Consider the following 25559-nt stretch of genomic DNA (forward strand, 5'->3'; position numbering starts at 1 on the left):
GGGTGGTGGCCCAGAATGTCGGCTGGCCCCTTGGGCAGGGCCCAGGGTGTGAGAAGGAGATGCTACTACTGCTGAAAGCCAGGATCCTTGCAGAATGGGGGCTGGGGGTCAGGACCTCCCCTCTATACTGGACTATATCCTCTCTCATGGAGGGCTTCTGGGCTAGGAGTTGGGGAAGAGTGGGAAGGACTAAACAGGTCAGGAAAAGTCCCCAGAGAAGGGGGCCTCTGACAAAGACTTGAAGGAGATGAGGGAGGGAGCAGCTAGATATCTGAGGAACTCCAAAGGAAACAGCCAGGGCAAAGGTCCTGAGGTGGGAGTGTACCTGATTTGTTCAAAGTCTACAAGAAGGCTGGTGTGGTTAGTGTGGAGGGAACAAGAAGAGAAGTTGGAGGTGAGGTCAGAGAGCGGACTCGGAGGTTAGACCACGCAGGAACTTGTAGGCCATGGTAAGGACTTTGGCTTCAACACTGAGTGAGGTGGAAGGCATGAGAGGGTTGCAAGCATAGGAGAAACATAAACTGTGTTAGAATTTAACAGGAAGCCCCTGACTGCTAAGTGTCCAATGGGGTCTAGGGACTGAATGTGGAAGCAGGGGACCAGCAAGGAGCTGGCTACTGTAGTAGTCTAGGTGACTGGTGATAGTGTTGGCAGTGGAGGTGGTGAGAAGAGGGGTATTTGGGAAATATTTTTAATAGAGAGCCAAAAGGATTTGTTGAAGACTGAGAGTCTCGGGGCCAGATCAGGACAGACGATACCCAAACCAGGTAGGCAGGGAGGAGTCCCCGGACTATTTGCCAGCTTGAACTTTTAGGTGAGAAAAAATAAAGTTCTATCTTGCTTAAGCCCCCATTATTTTATGATTTTTCTGTTAATTGCAGCTGAACATATTCCTTTCTAACTCATGGACATCCTGGACATGGAGACCTGGGGAGAGGGGCTGCTGGAAAGATCACCTCCCTCCTAGGATGCTGTGAGATTCCAATGAGATAACAGCATGCTCAGAACCTGGCACTCAGTAGGTGTTCAGTACATCTTCCCAGGATGGAGGAGGAATGTCTGAATGGATGTGTTCAGTGGACAAAAGCTACAGTTGAGTTCCCACAGAAGGTGAGACTACAGAGGGAGAGTGAAAGGAGTTTACAAGAGGGAAGCAGCAGAAAGAACAGCACTCTTGGGAGAGGGAACAGTAGGAGCAGAGAAAGCGGGGAAGTGAGGCCCCTGTGGGGTGTGGAGTGTCATGTTGGGCAAAAGACAGGGCTTTGATTGTGATTCTATTAGTCAGAGGCTACCTATATGCCCAGTCAACTTCTGGCAGCACACAGTCAGGCTCAGTGATTAATGAGCTGAAATCAAAAAAAGTGAATCCTTCAGAAAGTTCAATTTCCTATTTGGCTATTCATTCAACAATAGTACCAATTCCTGGAGAGTGCTTGGGGCTGACAATCAGGGGCATTTTTTCTTTTTTGAGACGGAATCGGACTGTCTCCCGGGCTGGAGTGCAATGGAACAATCTCGACTCACTGCAACCTCTGCCTCCTGGGTTCACACGATTCTCCTGCCTCAGCCTCTGGAGTAACTGGGATTACAGGCACACAACACCACACCCGGTTAATTTTTTTTATTTTTTAGTAGAGATGGGGCTTCACTATTTTGGCTAGACTGATCTCGAACTCCTGCCCTTGTTATCTGCTGGCCTCGGCCTCCCAAAGTGCTGGGATTACAGTCGTGAGCCCCGGCGCCCAGCCAACAATCAGGGGCATTTTCGGCTTGCGGCACTGCTCAAGCAAAGGTTGGAGTTGGGCAGGGAGGACCCAGTAACTAACTGCAACAGGAGAGTCCTTTTCACTTTCTTAGGCCACACACCAGGGTGTGGTCTAGGCCTTCAGGGGCTCTGGGTATTCCTGGGGCAATAGGGAGTCACGGAGGGTTAGGGAGAGAGTAACCCCATCCCTGAGAGGCACATTTTTCCTAATCCGACCACCCAATAGCTCAGACTCTGCCTATACAGCATCCTCCCCTCTGGCCTTCTTATTGGCTACTCATGCCTCCCTTCACACCACCTACACCATCCGCGCCGGCTTTGCTTTTTTCCCTGTCTCGCCTCCAAGCCCACCCTCCATTCTACTACACTTTCTAGCCTCGGCATTGGTTCATGCCATACTAACACTGCCCTTTGAGGGCTCGCCGCCTTCACCCTGGCTCTCTCATTGGCTATCCGCCATCTCTCTTCCTCACTCCCGCCTTCAGCCTCCACCTCCATTGGCTCGGCCACCTATGGTCCCACCTCCGTGGCCGCTGACACACCCGCCTCTTGGGTTCTTTTTAGCTTTCATATTGGCTAGTTCCTCCTCGACACCGCCCCTCGAAGCCCTAGTGCACGCTCACAAGACTCCCAATTGGCTCGCTATAGCCATTATCGTCACTCCGCGAGCAGCTGTTCATTGGCTGTTCTCTGTCTCTAGCTTCCGTTCTACTGCCTACGCAACCCGCGGGATCTCCCACTTTTCAGGCCTCTGCGTTACTTCCCGGCTGCCCTCATCGCCTGCAGCCATTCCACTTTTCCCACCGCCCACATGTCGCTCTCGCTCAGGCTTCCGCATTAGCTGCCCTGCTTCTGCTATCTTCATCCTGGATTCCGCACCACCATATTCCGGCCTTTTCATTGATTCCCCGATCATCCCGCCCCCTACACCGCCCACTCCCGGGCATCCCCATTGGCTGCGTGCTTCTCTTGCTCTCAATTCACTGTACGTCATCCGCGCGTGGCTGCCCATTGGCTCTCTGCTATACCTGTCTTCATCTCGCCGCCTACGCCCCCGTGAGCCGTATCCTCCCGCGCTGGCTTTCCTATTGGCTGCCCGCCCCTTCAGGCCCTGCCCCCGCCGGTCCCGCCGCCGGTGCCGTCGGTGCCGCCGCCGCCGCCGCCGATATGGCGCGTACGGCCCCTGTGGAGCCCCCGCTGCGGCATCCCGCGCCCCCCTCGCCAGCCGCGGGTGAGCCCCGCACCTCGGTAGAGGCGGCGGTGGCCCCGCGGAGGGTGCTCTTCGCCGACGAGGCCCTGGGGCTGCCGCTGGCGCAGTTGCGCCGCTACCGGCCGTGGGGCGGGCCCGGGGCGGGCAAGATGGCGGCGGCAGCCGGGCAAGATGGCGGCGGCGGCGGCGGCGGGGCCGACGAAGACGACGATGGCGAGGATGGGGATGAAGGGGAGGAGGAAGAGGAGGCTTGCCCCGAGCCCTCGCCGCTGTGCCCCGTCCCCGCTGGCGGGGGGTTTTACTTGGTCCCCACATTTTCGCTGCCGCCCGCGCCGGGCCGTCTGGAGCGCTTGGGGCGCGTCATGGTGGAGCTGGAGGCGCTGCTGCCGCCTCCCGGAGCGGTCCCCGGGGGTGCCGGGGTGTGGGTGCCCGGGGGCCGCCCGCCAGTGCTGCGCGGGTTGGTACGCGTGCTGAACCGCTCGTTCGAGAAGGCGGTGCACGTGCGGGCCTCACACGACGGCTGGGCTTCCTTCTGCGACCACCCAGCGCGCTACGTCCCGCGCAGCCCACCGTGGGCAGGAGCGGGAGGAACAGGAGCAGGAGATCCCATCCTGGATCCGGGGCTCGGCCTAGGCCCCGGCCAGGCGTCCGCCTCCTCGCCCGACGACGGCGGCCGCACTGACCGCTTTGCCTTTCAGCTGCCCTTTGCTGAGGGCGCGGGCGATGGGGCGCGCCTCGACTTCGTGGTGCGCTATGAGACCCCCGAGGGCACTTTCTGGGCCAACAACCACGGCCGCAACTACACAGTCCTGCTCCGGATCGCACCCGCTCCCACACCCACTGATGCTGAAGGGCTGCCCCAGCAGCCGCAGCTGGAGCCACAGCCCGAGTGCCAGGGTCCCGTGGAGGCTGAGGCCAGGCAGCTGAAGAGCTGCATGAAGCCGGTGAGGCGCAGGTAATGTCAGCCAGCGCCACCTCCGCCAACGCAGGGCTGTGTCTGGGATGGAGGACAAGCATTCCGACCCAGGAACCCCTCAGGCCTGCTCTCCAGGACAGGGAGGAGGGTGCATTGAGTCAGTTAGTCAAAGAGTGATGGAGATCAAACATGTGCTAGGCACTGTTTAACTGGGGTTTTATTCATTCATTTATTGAGTTCCACTGTAAAGTCCTGAGCAAGACAGACATCTACCCTGCCCTCAAAGATTCATACAGGCTCCTGTGGGAGACAGTTTGAACAAACGAGCAAGGAAGCAGATAGGATAAATAAGGACAAAATTAGCTGCTGAAGGGAGTAAGGGGATAGGTTGGGAGGGAATGGCTGTGTTAGACATGCTGTTAAAGGGAGGGCCTTTGAGGAGGTGAGTCCTAAATGATGAAGAAGAGTTATGCACAGATCTGGTGGGGAGGTGGGGGAGAGTTTGTAGAAAAAGGAACAGGGAGGACTTTTCTGAGGAGGTTTCATTTAATTCCTGAATGATGAAGAACAGTTATGTGCATATATGGAACAAGGGTGTGCTAGGTAGAGGAAAGAGCAAGTGCAGAGGTCCTGGGGGTGGTAATGAGCTTGGTGTGAATGATCGACAGTGTGCTAGAGTGGAGAGAACTGCAGTGGTGTAGTGTGGACCAGGGGCTTTGCCAGTCAGGGTAGACCCGATTCTCTTTCTGACAGAGCAGGAAACCAGGGTTCCAGAGGTGGACAAACTGGTTGAAGCAGGGATGGCACCTGGCTCTTCCAATTCAACCATGCCTGACCTTGAAGCCTGTGTACTCTACTGTTATGCTGTAGTCTATTCTGAGTCCTCCTGCGAAGGCGAGGGGCTGAGCCCATGCTTTCACAAGGAAGCAGTGGCTGTGGGAGAGAGACAGAACCAGATGGGTACTGGACTTGAAGTTCTTGTCCCTTGTTTTTGGCCACACCACCTGTGATCATTCAGGGACAGGGAGAAATAGTTATACCCCAGGAGGCCCCGGTAGAAGATTTCCCTAGGTTTCCTCGATCCAACTATGAGTTTTTCAGGGGCAGCAGCTAGGCCTGATTCTTTTTGTGGTCACCTAAGTCTGGCCTGGGATCACTAGATTCTCCTTAAAATGCACACATTTCCCTACTCCTGGGAGGACTGTAAATGGAAGTGGGAAAATGCTTTTTGGACCTTGTATGTGTGTGCTTGGTCAAAAGCCACTGGCTGCAGTGAGACATTTGTGGGATCTGGGAAGGCCTTAGGATGTGAGTAGTTGAGAAAAAGGTCTAGCTCAGGGCTGGTGGGCAGATGTGCCTGGGTAACTGAGCAGGGAGGTAAGCACCCACTCACCCACCTGTGAGCCCCACCATAACCTGAGACTTCATCTAAAGGGGGCAGGCAGCATGGCTTTTCTTACAGCATTAGGAGTGTGGATTCTGGCATAGATTGCCTGGGTTGAAATCCTGGCCCTGCCACTTATTGGCCTTGTACGCTTGGCAAGTGCATTTAACCACAATGTGCCTCAAGACCCTCATCTGTAAAATAGAATTTTAGCACTTACTTTATGGGATACGAGTAAAGGTGCTCAGAACCAACTCTGGCTCAAAGTAGTATCATACAGGTGTTAGCTAGTGTTAGTATTTAGGGAGTCACATGTACTCCCTGGATTTCTCTCCTAAATTTGGCTCCGCCCATTAGCCCTGTGGCCTTGCCTTCGTTTCCTCTGCTAAGGGGAATGACAGTCAATTCCCATGGTTGGATTGGATGCAGCAAACATGGGCAAGGTAACTGAAGCATGGTGGTAGCTGCAAAAGATAACTGGCCAGCATTTACTGATTTCTGTGCTATGAACATCAGATCCATTCTCTCTGTGAGGCCTGCTATGCATGCTGTGTTGTGATGATTATCCCCATTTAATAGAGGGGAAACAGGTAGCTCAGAGAGGTGAGCCAGCTTGCTCAAAGCCTCTCAGCTAGTGAGTGACAGGGCCAGGGAAGAAATGCCAGGGACATATTCTTTTTTCTATTTTTTTTAAACTATGGATCCTCTAGAAAGCCTGGCATAATTCAGGGCAAATTCTGGATTTCACTGTTGGTGTTCCCAGCATGTCATGCTTTCCTTTTACCTTTTTGTTTTCTTTTTGGTTTATCAAGGTATACCTACATAAAGTGTACTGATCTTCCATGTACAGCCCAGTGGATTTGTACATATGTATACACTTATGTAACCACCACCCAGATCAAGATACTGAGCAGGTCCAGTGCCCCAGAGCCACCTTCATTTCTATCACTTTCCCAAGCTGTCATCCCCGCCGGCTGTCATGGGAACCCTGTCTGCAAGATGCGACAGTTTGGGTAAAGGAGTTTGGTCATTTTAAAGAGTGTAAAAGACAGAGAACAAAGAAATCAAAACCTTGCAGGGCCAAGGTGGGTGGGGAGGGTGTTTTTCTTTTAACATACATGGGCGGTTTTAAGGAGAAATTGAAGCAGCTTGTTCAGACAATTGTTTTGGTATCTGGCCCCAGGTCTGTGGTTCCTAACATGACTTGTGATATTATTTTAAGTGGGCAGATGGCTTTTCGATAGCTTCTTTATCTTTTGATCTCAGCTCTTGCAAAGGGGAGGTTGGTGCTCATTGCAAGATCAGCGATAAGGGTTTCTTTGTAGGTCGGTGGCTTTCTTGGCGAGTACATTTCAACTTGTTGTTTTAGAACCTGTGTGCTGCCGGTGTCTTGCAGCGCTGTTGAAGAATAGCCACCCTTTGTGACCTAGCCCTCTTGGAAAATGGTGGAGGATCTCAGGATATCCCTTACCTGTGGGAGCCCTATCATAGAGGGCTTCCTGTTTAGGAAATGTTGGCTGTAGGCCCACTGTACACTGAGCACAACCACATCAGGTGGGGGCATAGGAGAAGTCTGTGGTATCCATCTGGACATAGTTCAGAAACCCAAATGACTGATTTCCCTGGGTTGGTGGACCAGGCATTTGATAACTCTAAAGCTTAGAGATGATTTGATCCATCAACAAGCATTTATTGAGGGTCTACTATGTGCTGGGCACAGTGCTAGGTTTCAGCAGGAAAAAAGATGCAGAGTGGTCCTAAGATGTCACAGGGCTTGTGGTAGGATGAGGTACAGAGGGTTTGTTGTATGAGACCTGGCTGAGCCGCTGCTCTCTGCCAGGCACTTCACTGAGTACTGTATTTTCATACAAAGTCTGATTTAATTCCGACAACATTCCCTGTGAGTAGAGCATTTTAAATTCCTCTTCCTGGATGAGCAAACTGAGGCTCCCAGAGTCCAAAGTCCTAGGGCTGGTGTGGGGAAAAGCCCTCCTGATCTTCCTTGGCACTTGACACTACTCTTCAGAAGTGTCCTATTCCTCTTAAAAATAAAGACCAAGAAAGCCTCACTGTGGTCTTCAAGCACCCTTCCATCCCATCCTCCCATCTGACCTCCACTGGCTTCGAGTCTTTCATCAGTGTCTCTTTCTGAGCTCCTGTCACCAGGGTCTTTGTGTTACTCCAAAGGGTCTCACTCCTTTCTGCTGCAGGGCCTTTGCCCCTGCTGTTTACATCACGAGGAATGTTTATCCCATACCCTTTGCAGTTTCCTCCAGTGTTGACCCCTCAGTTCTAAGAGGATTTCCTCAGGGGACCCTGTCCACCCCAACGTCCTCGGGCCCCCAGCTTTTTCATAGCACTCATCAGCCCAGAAGATGCTAAGCTTGGTTGGGGAATGTCCCGTGGCAGAGCAGATGAGCGTTGCCACCAGTCGAGGGTCATTGGCCACCCTGCCTAGCAGTTCTACTATATTTTTCTGATCCACTCTTGTCTCTTCTCTGCAGTGACTCTTTCAAATGTTCTTTTTACCTTCAGACTTTCTCTTCTGCTTCAAAAAACAAAACAGAAGCCATAGCAATAGAACTCCCTACAACTTGTGGACCCCAAGGCTGCACGTTGATTTCCCTTTCCTGTGTTAAAGATGAGGAGTCCCTTCTTGCTCAGGCCATTTCCTCCTCCTGTGCTCTGGGTCCCAGTTTCTGCTAATTGCTCTAGAATCTGACATCATCAATCACTTTTTCTCTCCTGGCAGGTTTTCTGCTGCCCTCCTTGCTTGATCCTCTATTGACTTTGACCTGTGCCAGTGTTCCTTTTGTCTTTGCTGACCCACCTTCTCTCCCTCCTGCTCCTGACCAGCACCCCATCACCCTTCCTTCACTGCTGACCCCTGCAAAGAGTTGCCTGCACTTGCCTACTCCTATGTAAGCATTAACCCCCAGCATCTGCCAGATCCTGCAGGTGGTTTTTTGGTTTTCCTCTTGAAGTGGTTGACCACTGCTACTTCATCTTTCCTTGCATTGAGACCATACTCTGCTGCTTTTCCTCTTAACTCTCTGGCCCTTCTCTTTCTCCTGGCTCTTCCCTTAGCTTTATGTATCCAAACTTGGCATCTCCACTTGACTGATGGCCCAAAGAATTCCTCAAACTCACCTTGTTGGGGACTGCATTCATCACCTATCCCACTGTGTTCCTGAGCAGCCTCTCACTCCCCTACCCCCTGACTTGCTCGTTTTGCTTTTCAGCATCCTTAAGCCCTTCCTGACCCTGCAGTTTGGGCCAGGGACCCTTATTCTAGGATATTCTTTCCATTTCTAAAGGCACTGACCACAGTTTGTAGTTAGACCTTTATTAGGGGGTTGCTGGATGACTTACCCTGCTAGACTGTAAGCTCCGTGAGGGGTAGGGACATGGTCTGCTTTTGTTCACCACTGTATTCCTGCAGGCCTGCCACAGTGCCTGGCACTTAGCAGGTGCTCAATAAATGTTTGTTGAAAGAATGAGTTTGAGTATTTTTTTAATGTCTTCCTCCACACTGAATTGTAAGCTTCCTAGTTGGGTTTGCTCACCATGTTGTCTCCAGGGTCCATCACTGGGGCTGATGCACAGAAAGGGCCCAGTGTCTTCAAGTGCACCTAAAACTGAAGGGATGGGGATCCAACCTGCTATCCAAATTGGCAGCCTCAGGGGAAACCAGAACAACTGGCAAGTCAGGGAGCATCTTAGTTGTCTGGGGAGTGAGGAATTAATGTGAATGTTATCCTCTTTTATGCCACAGAAAACTTGGTATGGCATTGTGGTTAAGGACATAGGCCTGAGGCCATGTGCTAAGAAAGTGGCAGAGCTGGGATTCGAGCCTGTGTGGTCTTGCTCTAATGCTCCAGCTCTTAGCTAGTGTACCAGGCTGGGTGATGCATTTTACTAGCAGGGCAACACTGGGCAAGTTGCTTTCCTTTTCTGAGCCTCAGTTTCCCTCAGTTGAAATTTGGAAGTGGTTACTGTTAAGCGCTTTATAGGTGCTTTTTGAAATATTTGAAATATTTCTTTGATCTGCTGAACAACTCACTGTTGTAGGTATTATTATCCCCTCCTTATAGATGAGGTAACTGAGGCACAGAGAGCTTAAGTATCTTGTCCCAGGTCACACAGCTGATAGGTGGCAGAGCTGGGATTGTTCAGAATTGCATATTCTAACCTTTTATTGAGATGTGAAGTCAATTTACTGGGTTTCAACCAGCATTAAAAAGAAAAAGGAAATAGCATAAGAAACGCCAATGTATCACCACATGCAGTAAAGGTAAGTATTGTTTAATTCAAAGAACAACCGTTTTTCAGTTATATATATATATATATGTCTATTTACACATGTGTGGGTGTGCTGGGTTATGATGTAGAATGACTGTGGGTCATGGCCAAAGAATGAAGTCATGGCTGTTGAAGAAGTTCATGGCACGAGAAACTGCTCTCCTCCCTCTATTCTGCCGGATCGCCCACAAGTCCCAGAGTTGAGGCTGACATACTTGTTGGGGAAGGCACAGCAGTGCCCCACATAACTTGGTGGCTTTCACAGCCACCTTCAAACCCTGTTCTTTTCAGAAAGCAAATGGCTCAGGGTAACTCCAATTCTGAGTATCGCGGGTCAGGTTTCTGAAGCCACTCGTCCCCCCAGAAAGTCAGCATTATCTTCAGGTTGACTACATGGGAGCCGGGGTCTGCTGAGTTTCCCTTTGGGTTTCAGCACCTGACCCACTTTGGGCTTGCAAAATTCTTTGAAAACATGAGTGCTGGGGGTGCTCCAGAGGACTCAGGTGGTGGTAGTGAGGGCAGTCTGTGACTGCTCTGAAAGTTTGCTTTGCTCTTCTCCATGGGGCTTGTCTGCCCTCGCCCACTCGCTCATTCTGTGACTGGTGATTCACCTTTCTGTTCTCTCTCAGCTGGCCTAGGCTTGGGCCAATGCCACCTCTTCCCAAGTCCTCACCCTCTGGTCTCCTCGGGGACTATCTCAGCTCGGCAGCCATTGTGTTTCCTGATGGCCAGAGGAATTTGCACGCCCAGGAGACTGGCGTGCAGGCTTGAGATGGCCCCTTTTAGGCGATACCGGCTTGACTAGTGCTCACTAGCACCCAAATGATATATGTCCAAGATGTCCCAGATCTGTGTGCCCTGGCCCCTATGGCTCACTGCCCTTGAGGGGATGCCACGTGGTACTTGTGGGGCTTGTGCCAAAAGAACAGGTTTCCTTCTTGAAAACGAGCAGGCATCCTGCAGGTACAGTTTTGTTCTTAATTTTCTCCCTCCCCATTTTTCTAAGAACCCCTCTTCTTGGTTAGTATCAGTGAGTCAGTATACATTTGTACTTGATTTCTCTTACTATCCTCTTGTTGATTGAAGTCATAGCTGCCCTTGAGTTTTTACTGTGAAAGACTGTTCAAAGATACTTGTTTCTTTTTAAGCCCACAATTTCAAACTCTCCTCAAAGTGGAGCCCTCCTGGGATGTTTGTGATCAGCGTGGTTGTGTAGTCAGTGAGTGTAGAGATGCAGTTCCTTGGGTTTTAGTTTTTGCATTTGTAAAAAGGGAAGGGTGTTGTTTTGAAGGATAGATGTGAAGGTTTTCAAATGCCTTGGTATATCAATGAGAAGGGCTCAGGGTGGAGGAGGTGAACAATACATGCTTATGCTTTCTGCTTTCATATCTCACTTTGGAGAGTGACTTGTTTGCTTCTGCCGATGTTGCGGATCTTGGGATTGGCTCAATTGTGTGACCCACTTTTTAGATGTTCTTGCCTTCCTCAGCCATGGAACGGGTGCTCTGGGGGCTGAGGTATTGATTTTGTATTTGTTTTTCTTTCTCTTCTTCTTCCACCTGAATTGTGGAGTCCTTTTCCTGCTGGCTGGCTGCTTCCTGAGTGTTCTCCTTTTTCATTCTCACATCTATGACTCTGTAGTGGCTTTTAGAAGCCTGATTGTAATACATGTTGGGACTGGGCAAGATGGAGGGGAAGGCTTGTCTGCTCCTGTGCACAGGTGGGAGGGCTGGCTTTCTGTCTCTCTGTGGGCCTTCTTGAAGAGGCTTGGTTTAGAAGATCCTAGGAGGAGGATGTTTTCTGTCATGAAGGACTATGCCGACAAAAAGAAGTAAGTTAAAGCAGCCTGGCAGAAATCATGTTGAGACGTAAGTCCAAAGACCTGGATTTTAGACCCCTGGAGGGGATTAGTGTGGGACCAAGCTGGTTTACTCTGAATCTCTCTTTCTCATCTGTGATGTGTGGGAGGTGGCTGCTGGGCTCCCAGATTCGCCCACCCTAGGCCCTGTAATTTCTGACTCAAGTACCTCTGGTGAGATTTGTGAGACCTAGACAGTAGAGAAAGACGCGATTTCTTCTATACTCTAGATACATATATATGGTTCAAGCGTCCTCCCTGAGGGTGTTTATAGAAAGCAGTTCTTGCAGCCACTCTGTGTCTAGTGGTCTACTAGCCACACATGTCCCAGGCCCATGGAGGTAGGGAAGTGGGGAATGAATATGTGGGCAAAGGCAGGCCCAAAGAAAAGCTTGCATGAAGGAGGAGGGAGGGATCCTGTCTAGTATTGATGCCTCCTTCAATCTAATTCTAGAAAGGATGGATATGGGTTGGGTAAGACCCCAGTCCCTCATCCAAGAAGCAGCAGCTGATTGGGTAAGAGGCAGAAGGCCTGGGTTGTGATGTGAAGTGTATGACCTTGAGCCATTTCCTCAGCCTCTGTTTTATCCTCTGTAAAATGGAGACAGTAGTACTACCTTCTTCAGAGGATTATAAGTACTTGTCTCATAGGGTGGTTATGAGGATTGAATTAACACATGTTGGCCAGGTGCGCTGGCTTGTGCCTGTAGTCCTAGGACTTTGGGAGTATGAGATGGAAGGATTGCTTGAGTTCAGGAGTTCAGGCCCAGCCTGGTCAACATAGCAAGATTGCATCTCTTAAAAAAAAAAACACCAGAAAACTTCTTTAAAAAATGTGAAGCACTTAGAGCAATGTGTAATGCCATAGTAGGTACTATGTAGGGGTCAGATGATGATACTCCATTTCTGTGAAGGTAATTGGTTATGGGTTTTCAAAAAGTTTCAACCAGGCCAGGCACGGTGGCTCATGCCTGTAATCCCAGCACTTTGGGAGGCCAAGGCAGGCAGATCGCCTGAGGTCAGCAGTTCGAGACCAGCCAAGCCAACATGGTGAAACCCCGTCTCTACTAAAAATACAAAAATTAGCTGGGCGTGCTGACAGGTACCTGTAATCTCAGCAACTTGGGAAGCTGAGGCAGGAGAATCACTTGAACCTAGGAGGCAGAGGTTGCAGTGAGATGAGATCATGCCATTGCCCTTCAGCCCGGGCAACAGAACAAGACTCCATCTCAAAAAAAAAAAAAAAAAAAGAAAGTTTCAACCACTGCCAGAAGTATCAAGAATGTCACATTGCCTCTTAGGAAGACAAAGGTGTGGGCAGTTGCCCCAGCTCCTCTCAGGTCTCTGAACATGTTTTAGTCAATGCTTCCTTCATTTGCCTTAATCTGCTGATACTTAATACTTATTTTAAGAGTAAGAACAGTGACTTCTCCATGATTAGGTCCCCCCTGGAAGGACCCACCTGAAATGCACTTGGCTTATGCCACTCAGATCTGACTGGCCTGGTGAAGGATGACCAAGACGCATAAATATCTATGGTTGATTCAATATTTGCTGTGTGTTAGGCCCTAATTTCTGGCTGTCCATCCTCATTCCTCTTGACTGCCCTGTGCTTAGGGCATGTCCTGACTCCCCGCAGCTCTGTTTTATGTTTTGTGAGTGAGGAGGTGAAGTGACATGCCAGGCTGATGTGGGGACAGGGGAAGGCTAGCATAGGGACCCAGGCCTCTCTGACCTCCCTCCCAGTCTCCATTTGCATTCCTTCCTCTGCCCCACAGTCTTGTCCACCTGCCCTTTCTTAGAAAAGTGTTTTTTTTTTTTTTTTTTTTGGAGAGAGAGTGTTGCTCTGTCGCCCAGGCTAGAGTGCAGTGGTGTGATCTCAGCTCACTGTAATCTCTGCCTCCCAGGTTCAAGCAATTATCCTGCCTCAGCCTCCAAAGTAGGTGGGATTACAGGTGCTCACCACCACGCCTGGCTAATTTTTGTATTTTTAGTAGAGATAGAGTTTCGCCATGTTGGCCAGGCTGGTCTCGAACTCCTGACCTCAGGTGATCCACCCGCCTCAGGCTCCCAAAGTGCTGGGATTACAGGCATGAGCCACTGCACCTGGCCTTTGTTTTTTTTTTTTTTGAGACCGAGTTTTGCTCTTGTCCCCCAGGCTGGCGTGCAATGGCATGGTCTCGGCTCACTGCAACCTCTGCCTCCCAGGTTCAAATGATTCTCCTGCCTTAGCCTCCCAAGTAATTGGGACTACTGGCATGCAGCGCCATGCCCAGCTAATTATTTGTATTTTTGGTAGAGACAGGGTTTCCTCATGTTGCCCAGGCTGGTCTTGAACTCCTAACCTCAAGTGATCTGCCCGCCTTGGCCTCGGATTACAGATGTGAGCCACCGCGTCCGGCCAAGAAGACGGATTCTTCTATCTTTTCTCTTTCCACAGCCAGGAGTATATCCTAAAGAAATGATACAAATGTCGATAAAATTATGCCCAATGCTGTTTGCTGGTTTGCTTTGCGACCTCTAAATGAAAGAACTTAGCTGCTCAGTAGGAAGGAAATGGTATGATACAAGTATTAAGCAGCCACTGAAATGTTTGCGAAAGTATATAGTGATGTTTCTTACTGTTAAATGGACAAAGCTAGCTGTGAAATTATGTCTGCAGAATCTAAATAATTTCATAGAATATCTGGAAGATAATTTTCCAAAATGGTAATAGTAGTTGTCTCTGGCTGATGTGTGATTGTTTTTCTTGCTTCTTTATACTTTCCTGTATTTTGTGAATTTTCTGTAATGAGGGTGTAGGACTTCTAGGATGAGGCGATAAAAAAAGGCAGCAGAAGAGAAAACAGCAGCTGTCAGGTGAAGGTGGGCTAGCACGGAGGCTCAGAAGGTACCAGTGGGTGGCAGAAGTGACCACTTAGGGTATTATCTCCATGTACTCTCTCCTCTGCCCCACAGGCCTGCTGAGGAGGAACTGAAGACGAAGAACATGGATGATAACACCCCTGCCATGGGTAAGCAGTTGGCCAGCTTTCGGAGTTTTAGCTTGTATTTACCATGTCTTTCCTCCTGTTTTTCTTTCTATAAAAATGAAAAAGGCTGGGTTCAGTGGCTTATGCCTGTAATCCAGCACTTTGGGAGGCCAAGGCAGGAGGACTGCTTGAGGCCAGGAGTTTGAGACCAGCCTGGGCAACATAGTGAGACCTCATCTCTACAAAAGAAGAAAAAAATAGACAGGCTTACTGGCATGCATTTGTAGTCCCTGCTACTTGGGAGGCTGAGGTGGGAGGATCATTTGAGCCCAGGAGGTTGATGCTGTAGTGAGCCATGATTGTGCCACTGCACCCCAGCCTGGGACACAGCGAGACCCTATTGAAAAAAAAATGAAAGGGCACTCTCTGCCTTATATTGTCATGGAAAGCTTCAGAGCAAAACTGCCAGTTGGCTAGGATAGCAGATTTTCTTAACAAACCCATACCTACTTATATGCCTGTCTTGTCTAATGCTGCTCTTCTCTTCCCTCTAGCAGAGCACCCTGATGTTGAGGAGTCAGTGGGTCCCCTGGTGGCCCCCACCCCTCTCCGTCCATGGCCCCAGATGACACTTCAGGTAAGTGGGTGCTTGCAGCCTTGGAGCGGACAGCCCAATAGGAGGCTCATAGTGTGACTATTGCTGGGCTGGGTGGTGGGGTCCACTAGCTGTGGGTCCTCCCTGGGTTGGAGGGAGGGCACAAAACTCAGAACCTGATGGGGGAGGGGGAGAATGTAGTTACTCACCTGGGCTTGTAGAAATGTCATTTGTTAATTTAGCAAATATTTATGGAGTGCTTGCTCTGTGCTAATCATTGTTACAGACATGGAAAAATTCTCTTCAAGGGGGCTTATGTGTTAGTAGGGTGAGTCGTGATAAAATAATAGTTAGAATGTGTGGCACTTTAGGTGATGATAAGTGCTAAGGAAAAATATAAAGGGATAGGGGGTGGGTGAGACTGTGTGTGTGTGTGTGTGTGTTGTGGGGGGTTGGAACTTTAGATTGGGTGGTCTGGGAAGGCTTTAGTGATCTGAGCAAAGATCTGAGGAAGGTGAGAGAGTGAGCCATGTGGATAATGTGGATAACTAAGGGAAGAGCATCCCAGGTGAGTGTGAAGTTCTTGAGGTGAGGCCATGACTGGCGTGTGTGAAGGACAGTGTAGAAGCCAGTGTGGCGGGGGCAGAACAGGGAAGGGGGAGAGTGGTATGGGGTGAGGGCAGAGAGGTGGCTGAGGACAGATCAGGCGGCGCCTCATAGGCCATGGTAAGGACTTTGACTTTGACTCCAAGTGAGGGGGAGCCGCAAGAGTGTTGTAGGCAGAGGAGGGACTTGATCTGATTTAGGATTTAACAGGCTCCCTCTGGCTGCTGCATGGAAAATAGACTGTGGAGGGTGGAAACAGGCAAGCAGTGAGGGGGAGGCCACTGCAGGGTCCAGGCAAGCGTGATGGTAGGTAGGGGAGGTGGAGACATTTTGGAGGGGTGTGTGTGTGTGTGTGTGTGTGTGTGTGTGTGAACTTTTTAATTATAAAAGTTTTCAAATGTATATAAAAGTAAAATACTATAATGAACCTACATATACTATCCCCCAGCTTTAGTGAATATCAAAACTTACTTAAAATTCTTATTTTATCTATACCCCGTCTCCTCCCATTCCCTCTGGAATTATTTTGGAAAACACCCAGACATCATCCCATCCATAAATACTTCTGTTTTTATCTCAGATAATTTTTTTTTTTTTCTTTTTGAGACAGAGTCTTTCCCTGTCACTCAGGCTGGAGTGCAGTGGCGCGATCTCGGCTCACTGCAACCTCTGCCTCCTGGGTTCAAGTGAGCACATCTGGCTAATTTTTGTATTTTTAGTAGAGATAGGATCTGCCGCTTTGGCCTCCCAAAGTGCTGGGATTACAGGTGTGAGCCATCAAGCCCGGCCACAAAATTAAGAATTCTTAAAAATCCCCACAATACTATCATCACACCTCAGAAAATAAATGGTAATTCCTTAGTGTCATCAAGTATTTGGTTAGTGTTCAGGTTTCCTTCTCTCATAAATGTTTTAGGATCCAAACAAGGTTGACACGTTGGATTTGATTGATATGTCTCTTTAGATTTTTAAAATCTCCCCCGCTTTCTTTATTTGCAATTTGTTGGTTAAAGAAACTTTGCTTGTCCTGTAGAATTTTTCAGTCTGGGTCTGGCTGATTACATCTAGGTGGAAATATGTTTCTTACTCCATTTTTATTAATGTATTAATTCTATTAATGTAATCTTATTTAATTTATCAAATTATTAATGTTATTAAATGAATATTTAATCTTTTAACTAGAATTAACTCTATTTAGTTCTATTATTCCCACTTCCTTTATTAGCTAGAATTTGTCTCTAAAGAAAAACTTTCCCATATCAGCTATTTGGCTATCTTGAGATACAGTTTTTACAGAAACATCAGTGTAAATATTTAATTTTTTCCATTTTATTTATCAGTTTTCAGAGGAAGTACTACTCCAAAGGTGACCAGTGAACGGATTTTTGGTTTTGTGTCATTATAAATTCTATGAATTCTAAACATAGTTGATGAGTTTTAGTCCATTGCACTTATTTGTTTGTTTTTTTGATGCTTAAATTAAACTATCCCTGGCTAGTAGGAGCTTATTGAGATGGGTTTCTCTGTCCTTTTGACAATATGTTCTAGGCTCATCCTGTACTCTTCCTGTTCCCAGCCTGGAAACAGCCATTTCTTTATTTCTTTTTTGTTTGTTTGAGACAGAGTCTTGCTCTGTTGGCCAGGCTGGAATGCAGTGTTGTGATCTTGGTTCACTGCAACCTCTGCCTCCGGGGTTCAAGCTATTCTCCTGTCTCAGTCTCTTAAGTAGCTGGGGTTACAGGCACATGCCACCACACTTGTCTGATTTTGTATTTTTAGTAGAGATAGGGTTTTGCCATGTTGGCTAGGCTGGTCTTGAACTCCTTATCTGCCTGGCGATTCACCCGCCTCAGCCTTTCAGAGTGCTGGGATTTCGGGAGTGAGCCACAGTGCTTGGCCAGAAACAGTCATTTCTCTAAGGAGCACTGTTTCCTTTCAGTAGAGAGTGGCATTCAGAGGCCAAGGTTTGAGGGCTTGGCATGCTTGCTGCTACTAGATTGGTCATTGTTTCTAGGCCCTTTCAAAAGATGGAGCTAGGAAATAATTTTTTTTAAAAGAAAAGATGATGCATCATGGATTCATAGGTAATCCTGGCTATGTTTTGGGTGTTTTTCTGCATTTTATTTTTACTTTTAAAATTTTTTTTATTTATAATTTTTGAGGGGACATAGTAGTTATATATATTTATGGAGATGTTTTGATATAGGCATGCAGTGCATAATAATCACATCATGGAGAATGAGGTACGCATCTCCTCAAGCATTTACCCTTTGTGTTACAAACAACCCACTTATACTCCTTTTTTATTGAGACAGTCTCTCTCTGTCACTCAGGGTGGAGTGCAGTGGCACAGTCTCAGGTCACTGCAACCTCTGCCTCCTGGGTTCAAGTGATTCTCCTGCCTCAGCCTCCTGAGTAGCTGGGATTACAGATGTATACCACTTTGCCCAGCTAATTTTTGTATTTTTGGTAGAGACGGGGTTTCACCATGTTGACCAGGCTAGTCTCAATCCTGGCCTCATGTGATCCAACCACCTTGGCCTCCCAAAGTGCTTGGATTAAAGGTGTGAGCCACCGCGCCTGGCCACTTATACTTTCAGTTATTTTAACTGGCTCTATTTTGAAGGTAAACCAGCAGTATTTAGTGATGATCATTCACCAGATATTCACACCCACCAAATTCCTCAGCTTTATAATCTGCAAGAAGCACCGTTTCACTGCATCCAATTGTGTTATTTTACCATAAATGAAAGAGTCTTTGGAGTCTAGATAGTGATGGAGGGCGCTTTAGGGCATTTTTATGTAGAAACCCCTGCGGGGCTAGCTGTGGGCTGTCATACTTCTTACTGTCTCTGCTTGTTCCATCGCCTCCTTTATTTCATTCCCTTGCTTTTTCTCCCCCCCATCTCCCCCACCCTGGCCATGGCTCCAGGTTTCTGACGTTCCGATGACTGGCAACCCTCCGGAAGAAGGTGACATCCCCAGAAGCAGTCCACCTGTGGCTTTTACAGAGGTCCTCCAGGCACCGGCCATCAGGATTCCCCCCTCCTCCCCTCTCTGTGGCCTGGGTGGCTCCCCCAGAGACCAGGCCTCAGGGCCCGATTCGAGCGAAGGGGCCACTGGGCCTTTCCTGGAGCCCAGCCAGCAGCAGGCAGAGGCCACGTGGGGAGTATTGAGCGAGAATGGAGGGGGGCTGGAGGCTGTGAGTGGGTCGGAGGAGCTGCTTGGTGAGGACACAATCGACCAGGAGCTGGAGCAGCTCTACCTGTCTCACCTGAGCCGCCTACGGGCTGCTGTGGCTGCAGGTGGGGTAGAGGGTGTTGGGGAGGGCTCCACAGATGGGGGGATGTCCCCCAGCCATCCCCTGGGCATACTGACAGACCGTGACCTGATCTTGAAGTGGCCCAGCCCTGAGCGGGCCCTGAACAGCGCCCTGGCTGAGGAGATCACGCTGCACTATGCCCGGCTGGGGCGTGGCGTGGAGCTCATCAAGGACACCGAAGACCCTGATGATGAGGGGGAGGGTGAAGAGGGGCTCTCTGTCACACCCTCCAGCCCAGAAGGGGACAGCCCCAAGGAATCGCCTCCGGAAATCCTCTCCGGGGCCCGTTCTGTGGTAGCCACTATGGGAGATGTGTGGCTCCCATGGGTAGAGGGCTCGGGATGTGACAGCCCTGTGGTTCTGAGTACAGAGTGTCAGTTCACTGGGGATCCTGAGAAAGGGATGGGTAAGGACAACAGCTCTTTGCACATGAATAGGGTGATAGCTGGGGTGACTGAGTCCCTGGGGGAGTCCGGGACAGAAGCCCAGATGGAGGTAACCAGTGAGTGGGCAGGAAGCTTGGATCCCATATCTGGCAAGGAGCCAGCTGCTCCCATCCTTTTGCAGGGGCAAAATCCCACCCTCCTTGGTCCCTTTGAGGCTGAAGTCTGTCTCTCTAGCATGGCCAGGCCTCATGTGAGCTCCCAGGATGAAAAGGATGCAGACCTAAGCCTTGAACCCCCAAAGAGTTCTCCTGCCATAGCAGCCCCTGCAGAATGTGTGTGTGTACTGCCGCCTCAGCTCCGGGGACCCTTGACCCAGACTCTGGGGGTCCTGGCTGGGCTAGTGGTGGTCCCTGTGGCTCTTAACAGTGGTGTGTCCCTCCTGGTGCTTGCGCTGTGCCTCTCTCTGGCTTGGTTCTCGTAGGCTCTGCTTGTGGAATCAGCAGAGGCTTGAGATGGGATACATGGCCTATGCAGCAAGGGGACCTGGGTCCTTTACTTCTGAGAATGCTCAACTGAAAGAGAGGCCTTCCCATCCCCAAGCTCTTTAGTCAACACAGGGATCCCTGTGGTGACACCAGTGGAGACGAGGGGATGGGTGGATGGTGTGAGTGAGGGGAACTTTTAGAGTGGAACTGGGCATGTCGTCCCCCTACCCCCCAAGCCTGTATTTATTTTTGTATAATTCTCTGGATGAGGGAGAGTGGTCGTGAGCTGGTCTTGGGGCACAATTACCCAGAGATATATTTATTAACAGCCAACCTGTGCAACCTGCTGGAGCTTTATTTTTAATTTAATTTATATAGAGTACTTATTATTATATGCTACAATAGAGCTCTATGAGAAACATGTCTTGTGGTGTAGTGTTCTCCTGTTTGGGCATGAGTGTGCAGGGTGGTCACTTTCTGCGGGAGGATCACAGTAGAGAGTTGGGTGTGGGACATAGTCACCTGCTGCTGCTTCAACACGTCTGTCCTTGAAGATCTGTGTCTGTTCATCTCGTGGTCCTAATCCATATGGTTCTTTGTCTTTTCCATGTTCTGCCTATGGGGCCCTGCAGTATCTATTTGGATGGTGGTGGTAGGAGCCAGGGAGGAAGAGCAGCAGCCACAAGAGGGTTTGGTGTCAGTCACATGGTTGCAGTGGTGGCTGTGGTCTGCTGTGGATGTGGGGACATCAGTTGTGAATCAGCCGCAAGGTTTTGAGGTTACTGAAAAAATAGCCTTTGACACCAGCAGGGGGACCCCTTAGCCCCCGAGATAGGGAAGGCCTCAGAAAGGAAAGAGGAGTTAAGGCACTGTGAAACGTGTAGCACAGTTGCTGTCAGCAGACATCACATTTCTACTAAAAACAGGAAGCCCAGAAACTTTGAAGGAAAGAGATACACTGATTGCATGCGAATAAACTGCTCAACAAAATAAATTTATTTATTTACTTCCCTTTACAGAAAAACTTATTGAAAGAAATATTTACATGAGCTTTCTTCAGTTTTTCTCCAATGCCTTTCTAAAATAGCCCCAATCAGATTTTTTTTACCCAACCATTTCAGCAAAACTGCTGAGGATAATCACATCATTATCGCCATGGTTAAGTCTCAGACCTCATGTTACTTGGACTATTGGCAGCATTTGACATAGTTGTTGATCATCTCTACCTTGCAACCCTTTCTTCACTTGGTTTCCAAGACACCACACTCCCTTCATTTCCCTTCTTCCTCACTGGCCACTGTGCAAAGCTGTCATTTTGTCTTGAAACTGTTTTGTGGGTTCAGTGCAAATCCAATCAGGATTCCAGTAGATTTTTGCGTGTGTATAGATCATGACACATTAATTCTTAAATTTATGTAGAAGTGGCAAGACTAGCCAGGACACTGATACTTATTGTATGGTGTATCAATTCAGATGGTATGATATTTTTGCAAGAATAGACAAATAGACCAATAAAAGACTAGTGATCTCAGAAACAGACCCACTTATGTGTACACACAGAACTGGTGACCAAGGAGTGTTTTGGAACAGTGGGGGAGCGATTGGACTTTCAATAAATAGAACAATTGGTTACCCACATTGAAAAATACGAACTTGGATCCCTCCCTTACAACACAAATAAAAATAATTCTAGGTGGATTTAAAGCCTAAATGTGAAGGGCAAAACCAAAGAGCTTTAGGAATACAGTAAGGCAAGGCCAGGCACCGTGGTTCAATCCTGTTATCTCAGCACTTTGGGAGGCCGAGGTGGGTGGATCACCTGAGGTCAGGAGTTCAAGACCAGCCCTATCTGTACTAAAAATACAAAAATTAGCTGGGCATAGTGGTGGTGGCTGCCTGTAGTCCCAGCTACTCAGAGGCTGAAGCAGGACAATCACTGGAACCCGGGGGGCAGAGGTGCAGTGAGCTGAGATGGCGCCCCGGCCTTCCAGCCTGGGTGACAGAGGGAGACTCCATCTCAAAAAAAAAAGTACAATAAGGCAGTACATTCATATACTCATGGTAGTAAAACTTTTCTTTGTTATGACAAAGAAACAACCATAAATGAAAATTATAAAACATCCAGTGACCTTAAAATTAGGACTGTCCATTGATCAAAAAACACTATAAAGAGAATGAAAACGTTATGTAGTCGGTTGGTATGAATAAAAGCAAAACAAGAGTGTAGAGTGAAAACAAGTGACAAATTGGGAGAAGAAAATGAAATCACATATAACTGATGAAGGGCTCAAACCTGGGATATTAAAAACTACAAATAAAAACTAGCTGTGCCGAAAAGCATCTAAATAGTGTATTCACAGAACGGAATATTCACACAATGAGAATGGAAGATCCATACTGCATGAAAGCATAGGATGAATCACAAAAAGCCAAACAAAAGCTTTTACACTGTGTGACCCATTTATGCAAAGTTCACAGGCAGAACTCATGAATTACCACCTAAGTGGCGACATTGTAAAGAAAAGTGAAGGGCTGATTATCAGAGTCAGGATAGTGTTCACCTCTGGCAGAGGGAGGGATGTGGTTGGGAAGGGGCCTGGAGGACTGCTGGGCTGTCAATAATGGTTCACTGCTTAACCTGGGAGACTGTTTATGGATATGCAATTTATTCATCATCATTAAAACATAGATTTATGGGCTGGGTGCGGTGGCTCACACCTGTAATCCCAACACTTTGGGAGGCCGAGACAGGCAGATCACTTGAGGTCAAGAGTTTGAGACCAGCCTGGCCAACGTTGGGAAACCCCATCTCTACTATAAGGATAAAAATCAGCCTGGCATGGTGATGGGCATCTGTAATCCCAGCTACTTGGGAGGCTGAGGTGGGAGGTGGAGGTTGCAATGAGCTGAGATCACACCACTGCACTCCAGTCTAGGTGACAGAGTGAGACTTTTGTCTCAAAAAACAAAAACAAACCCCCCACCCCCTACAACCCTTCCCATACATTTAGGTTTTATACACTCTTATGCACAGACCTCACAAGTGAGGCAGAGTGCAGTAGGAAGTGGGAGTAGGGTGAGTGTCCACGACTCCTGCGCACAGGCTTGCAGAGAACCCAGCCTCCTGGTGTGGACCACGCAGTGTAGGTGGCCGCCTTGCTGCAGAACCACCCCCGGGCTTCGGGTCTTGCCTTCTGTTTGTGGAGATCGTCTGTGTCTGGTGGGGAATCCTCTATTGTGTGCCCCTGACGCCAACCACAGAGCAGGGACACTGTCTTTCAGGGGATATACACGACCTGCCCATTTTGTCCTCAGATGTTTGCATCTGTCTCCCTGAAGACCTTATTTACACCCATGATAGCCCAGGACACATGGGCTTTGAGGCCTAGCAGGCCTCATAAAAGCTTGAAACACCAAGTCCTGGTGGTGTGACCTTGGGCAAGTCACCTGTCCTTGACCAGCCTCAGTTCCCCATTCATAAAGGGGGCTAATGCCCGCCAAGCAGAGTAGATGCAGGCTTTGGGGAAAACGTGTACTGCCCTCCTCCTCAGCCCACATTGGATGAATCTAGTAGTTGAGGTAGGGTAGCAGGGTGGACAGGAGCAGGGGCTGGAGCAGCACAGGTTGGGACTAAATTGCTTTGGGTTGTGGTGGGTAAGTGGCTTAAGTTCTCTGTGCCTCCCTTTGCTCATCTGTCATCAGGGTAATAACTTTTCCTCCTCACAGGGTTAAGTGAGGGAGAGGTGAGATGACTCTTGGTAACTGAGCAGTGCCAGGCACAGGGCAAGACTGAGTACACGCCCACTGTCATCCCCCTGGCTGGAGCTCTTGCAATCACTGTTACTCACGCCCCTACTCTGCCCTCTCCCATTAATCTGTTAACGTGGTGAATTATATTGATGTTTGTACATCTATCTTTTAAAATTGAGATGGAATCTTGTTCTGTCACCCAGGCTGGAGTGCAGTGGCACGATCACAGCTCACTGCAGCCTCAACCTTCTGGGCTCAAGTGATCCTCCTACCTCAGCCTCCTGAGTAGGTGGGACTACAGGCACATGCCACTATGCCTGGCTAACTTTTGTATTTTTAGTAGAGACAGGGTTTCGCCATGTTGCCCAGACTTGTCTTGAACTCCTGAGCTCAAACGATCCACCTGCCTTTGCCTCGCAAAGTTTTGGGATTACAGGCATGAGCAGTTTTAGGATTATAGGTGTGAGCCACTGCATCCAGCCTTTCCTTCCCTCCCTCCCTCCCTTCCTTCCCTCCCTCCCTCCCTCCCTTCCTTCCCTCCCTCCCTCCCTCCCTTCCCTCTTTTCTTTCATTCTTTTTCTTTCTTGACACGGAGTCTCACTCTTTTGCCCAGGCTGGAGTGAAATGGCATGATCTCAGCTCACTGCAATCTCCACTACCTGGGTTCCAGCGATTTTCCTGCCTTAGCCTTCTAGATAGCTGGGATTACAGGCGTATGCCACCATTCCTGGCTCATTTTTGTATTTTTAGTAGAGATGGGGTTTCGCCCTGTTAGCTAGGCTGGTCTCGAACTCCTCACCTCAGTTGATCCACGTGCCTCGGCCTCTTCAAGTGCTGGGATTACCATGCCAGGCCCTACTTTTCTTTTTAAAAATGTTAGTGGCCAGTTACTAGATAAACTCTACTTCTATCACCCGTTTACAGGTGAGGGCCTTCCATGTTCTCATTGGCCCCGAGCACAGTCCTTTGCTAAGGCCTTCCTGGTCTGCCTCTCCCTCCTCCTCTTTGTGACTAGGGCCAGCATCTTAGTTTCACAGTGGCCCCTTCTCTCTTTGTCCTCAGCCCTCAGTCCGGCTGTCACTCACCCACATCCTACAACTCCTCTGCTTCCCCTCCTTAGTGTTTTTTGTCCGGGGTGAGACCAAGTCCAAACCTGAGCTTCTTGCTAAGTCAAAGTGACCTTTTCTTTTCAGTCAGGGAGCCCTGACTGAAGCCTTTGGTCCCATGGTGCAGTCTTGGTGTCTCCAAGAACAGTGCAGCCATCATGGCCACCTTACAGCAATACCTGCCTTTGCCAGCAGGGGACATCTCTTCTCCAAGACAGGGAAAGCGTCAGAGAACAGTCTTAAACTTTCACTGCTTGTGGGGTCACAGGCCTCAGGGTGCTTGAGTTCCAGGCTGGGTGTCCCTTGGAGTCTCCCTCTCTGCATGTGGACAGGTGTGGGCAGCTAAGGGCCTGGGTTTTATTGCTGTTCAGGGTCTTCTACAGATGGCCCTCCTCCTCTTCCTCTTTTTCCTTCTACCAGGAACTTGTTTCCATCACTAAAGAGAGATTCTCGGGCTGGGCACGGTGGCTCAAGCCTGTAATCCCAGCACTTTGGGAGGCCGAGGCAGGTGGATCACGAGGTCAAAAGATCGAGACCATCCTGGTCAACATGGTGAAACCCCGTCTCTACTAAAAATACAAAAAATTAGCTGGGCTCGGCGGTGTGTGCCTGTAATCCCAGCTACTCAGGAGGCTGAGGCAGGAGAATTGCCTGAACCCAGGAGGTGGAGGAATGGTGAGCCGAGATCGCGGCATTGCACTCCAGACTGGGTAACAAGAGCGAAACTCCGACTCCAAAAAAATAAATAAAGAGAGATTTTCATATTTTTGATCCTCTTTATTTCATTTAAAGGGTCCATTACAGGATTCTTCAATAAGATACACTGCTCTGAGGCCCGTGCCCAGGGCAGGTCAGGCTATAGGTTTTTTAGTCCTGAGGGCACCAGCCTAGATCCTGAAGAC

At 49.1% G+C, this 25559-nt stretch overlaps 1 protein-coding gene across 3 annotated transcripts; it reads left to right on the plus strand.

Annotated features, from left to right (window-relative positions):
• Window positions 1-363: 363 nt before the first annotated feature.
• PPP1R3F (protein phosphatase 1 regulatory subunit 3F) lies at window positions 364-20795 on the plus strand. 3 transcript variants are annotated; one of them, XM_035288915.3, is made up of 5 exons: window positions 364-449; window positions 882-1110; window positions 14394-14449; window positions 14965-15044; window positions 18541-20795. In XM_035288915.3, exons 2-5 carry the CDS (start codon window positions 1064-1066, stop codon window positions 19795-19797), a joined length of 1440 nt encoding a protein of 479 aa, XP_035144806.1. In that variant the 5' UTR covers window positions 364-449; window positions 882-1063; the 3' UTR covers window positions 19798-20795. The 3 variants fall into 3 exon arrangements, with proteins under 3 accessions (XP_035144806.1, XP_035144803.1, XP_035144804.1); XM_035288912.3 differs by lacking the exons at window positions 364-449; window positions 882-1110 and adding an exon at window positions 2909-3930 and having other exon boundaries at window positions 14962-15044; XM_035288913.3 differs by lacking the exons at window positions 364-449; window positions 882-1110 and adding an exon at window positions 2909-3930.
• The last annotated feature ends 4764 nt before the right edge of the window (window positions 20796-25559 follow it).

The sequence above is a fragment of the Callithrix jacchus genome, chromosome X, assembly GCF_049354715.1.
Source record: "Callithrix jacchus isolate 240 chromosome X, calJac240_pri, whole genome shotgun sequence".
In the NCBI taxonomy this organism is placed as follows: Eukaryota; Metazoa; Chordata; class Mammalia; order Primates; family Cebidae; genus Callithrix; species Callithrix jacchus.

Bases quoted from the DNA above. Each gene is read 5' to 3' on its own strand.
- PPP1R3F (XM_035288912.3), top strand. From the start codon at position 2,933: ATGGCGCGTACGGCCCCTGTGGAGCCCCCGCTGCGGCATCCCGCGCCC. The intron at 3,931-14,393 runs GTAATGTCAGCC...TCTGCCCCACAG, and splicing joins ATGAAGCCGGTGAGGCGCAG to GCCTGCTGAGGAGGAACTGA. The intron at 15,045-18,540 runs GTAAGTGGGTGC...CCATGGCTCCAG, and splicing joins GGCCCCAGATGACACTTCAG to GTTTCTGACGTTCCGATGAC.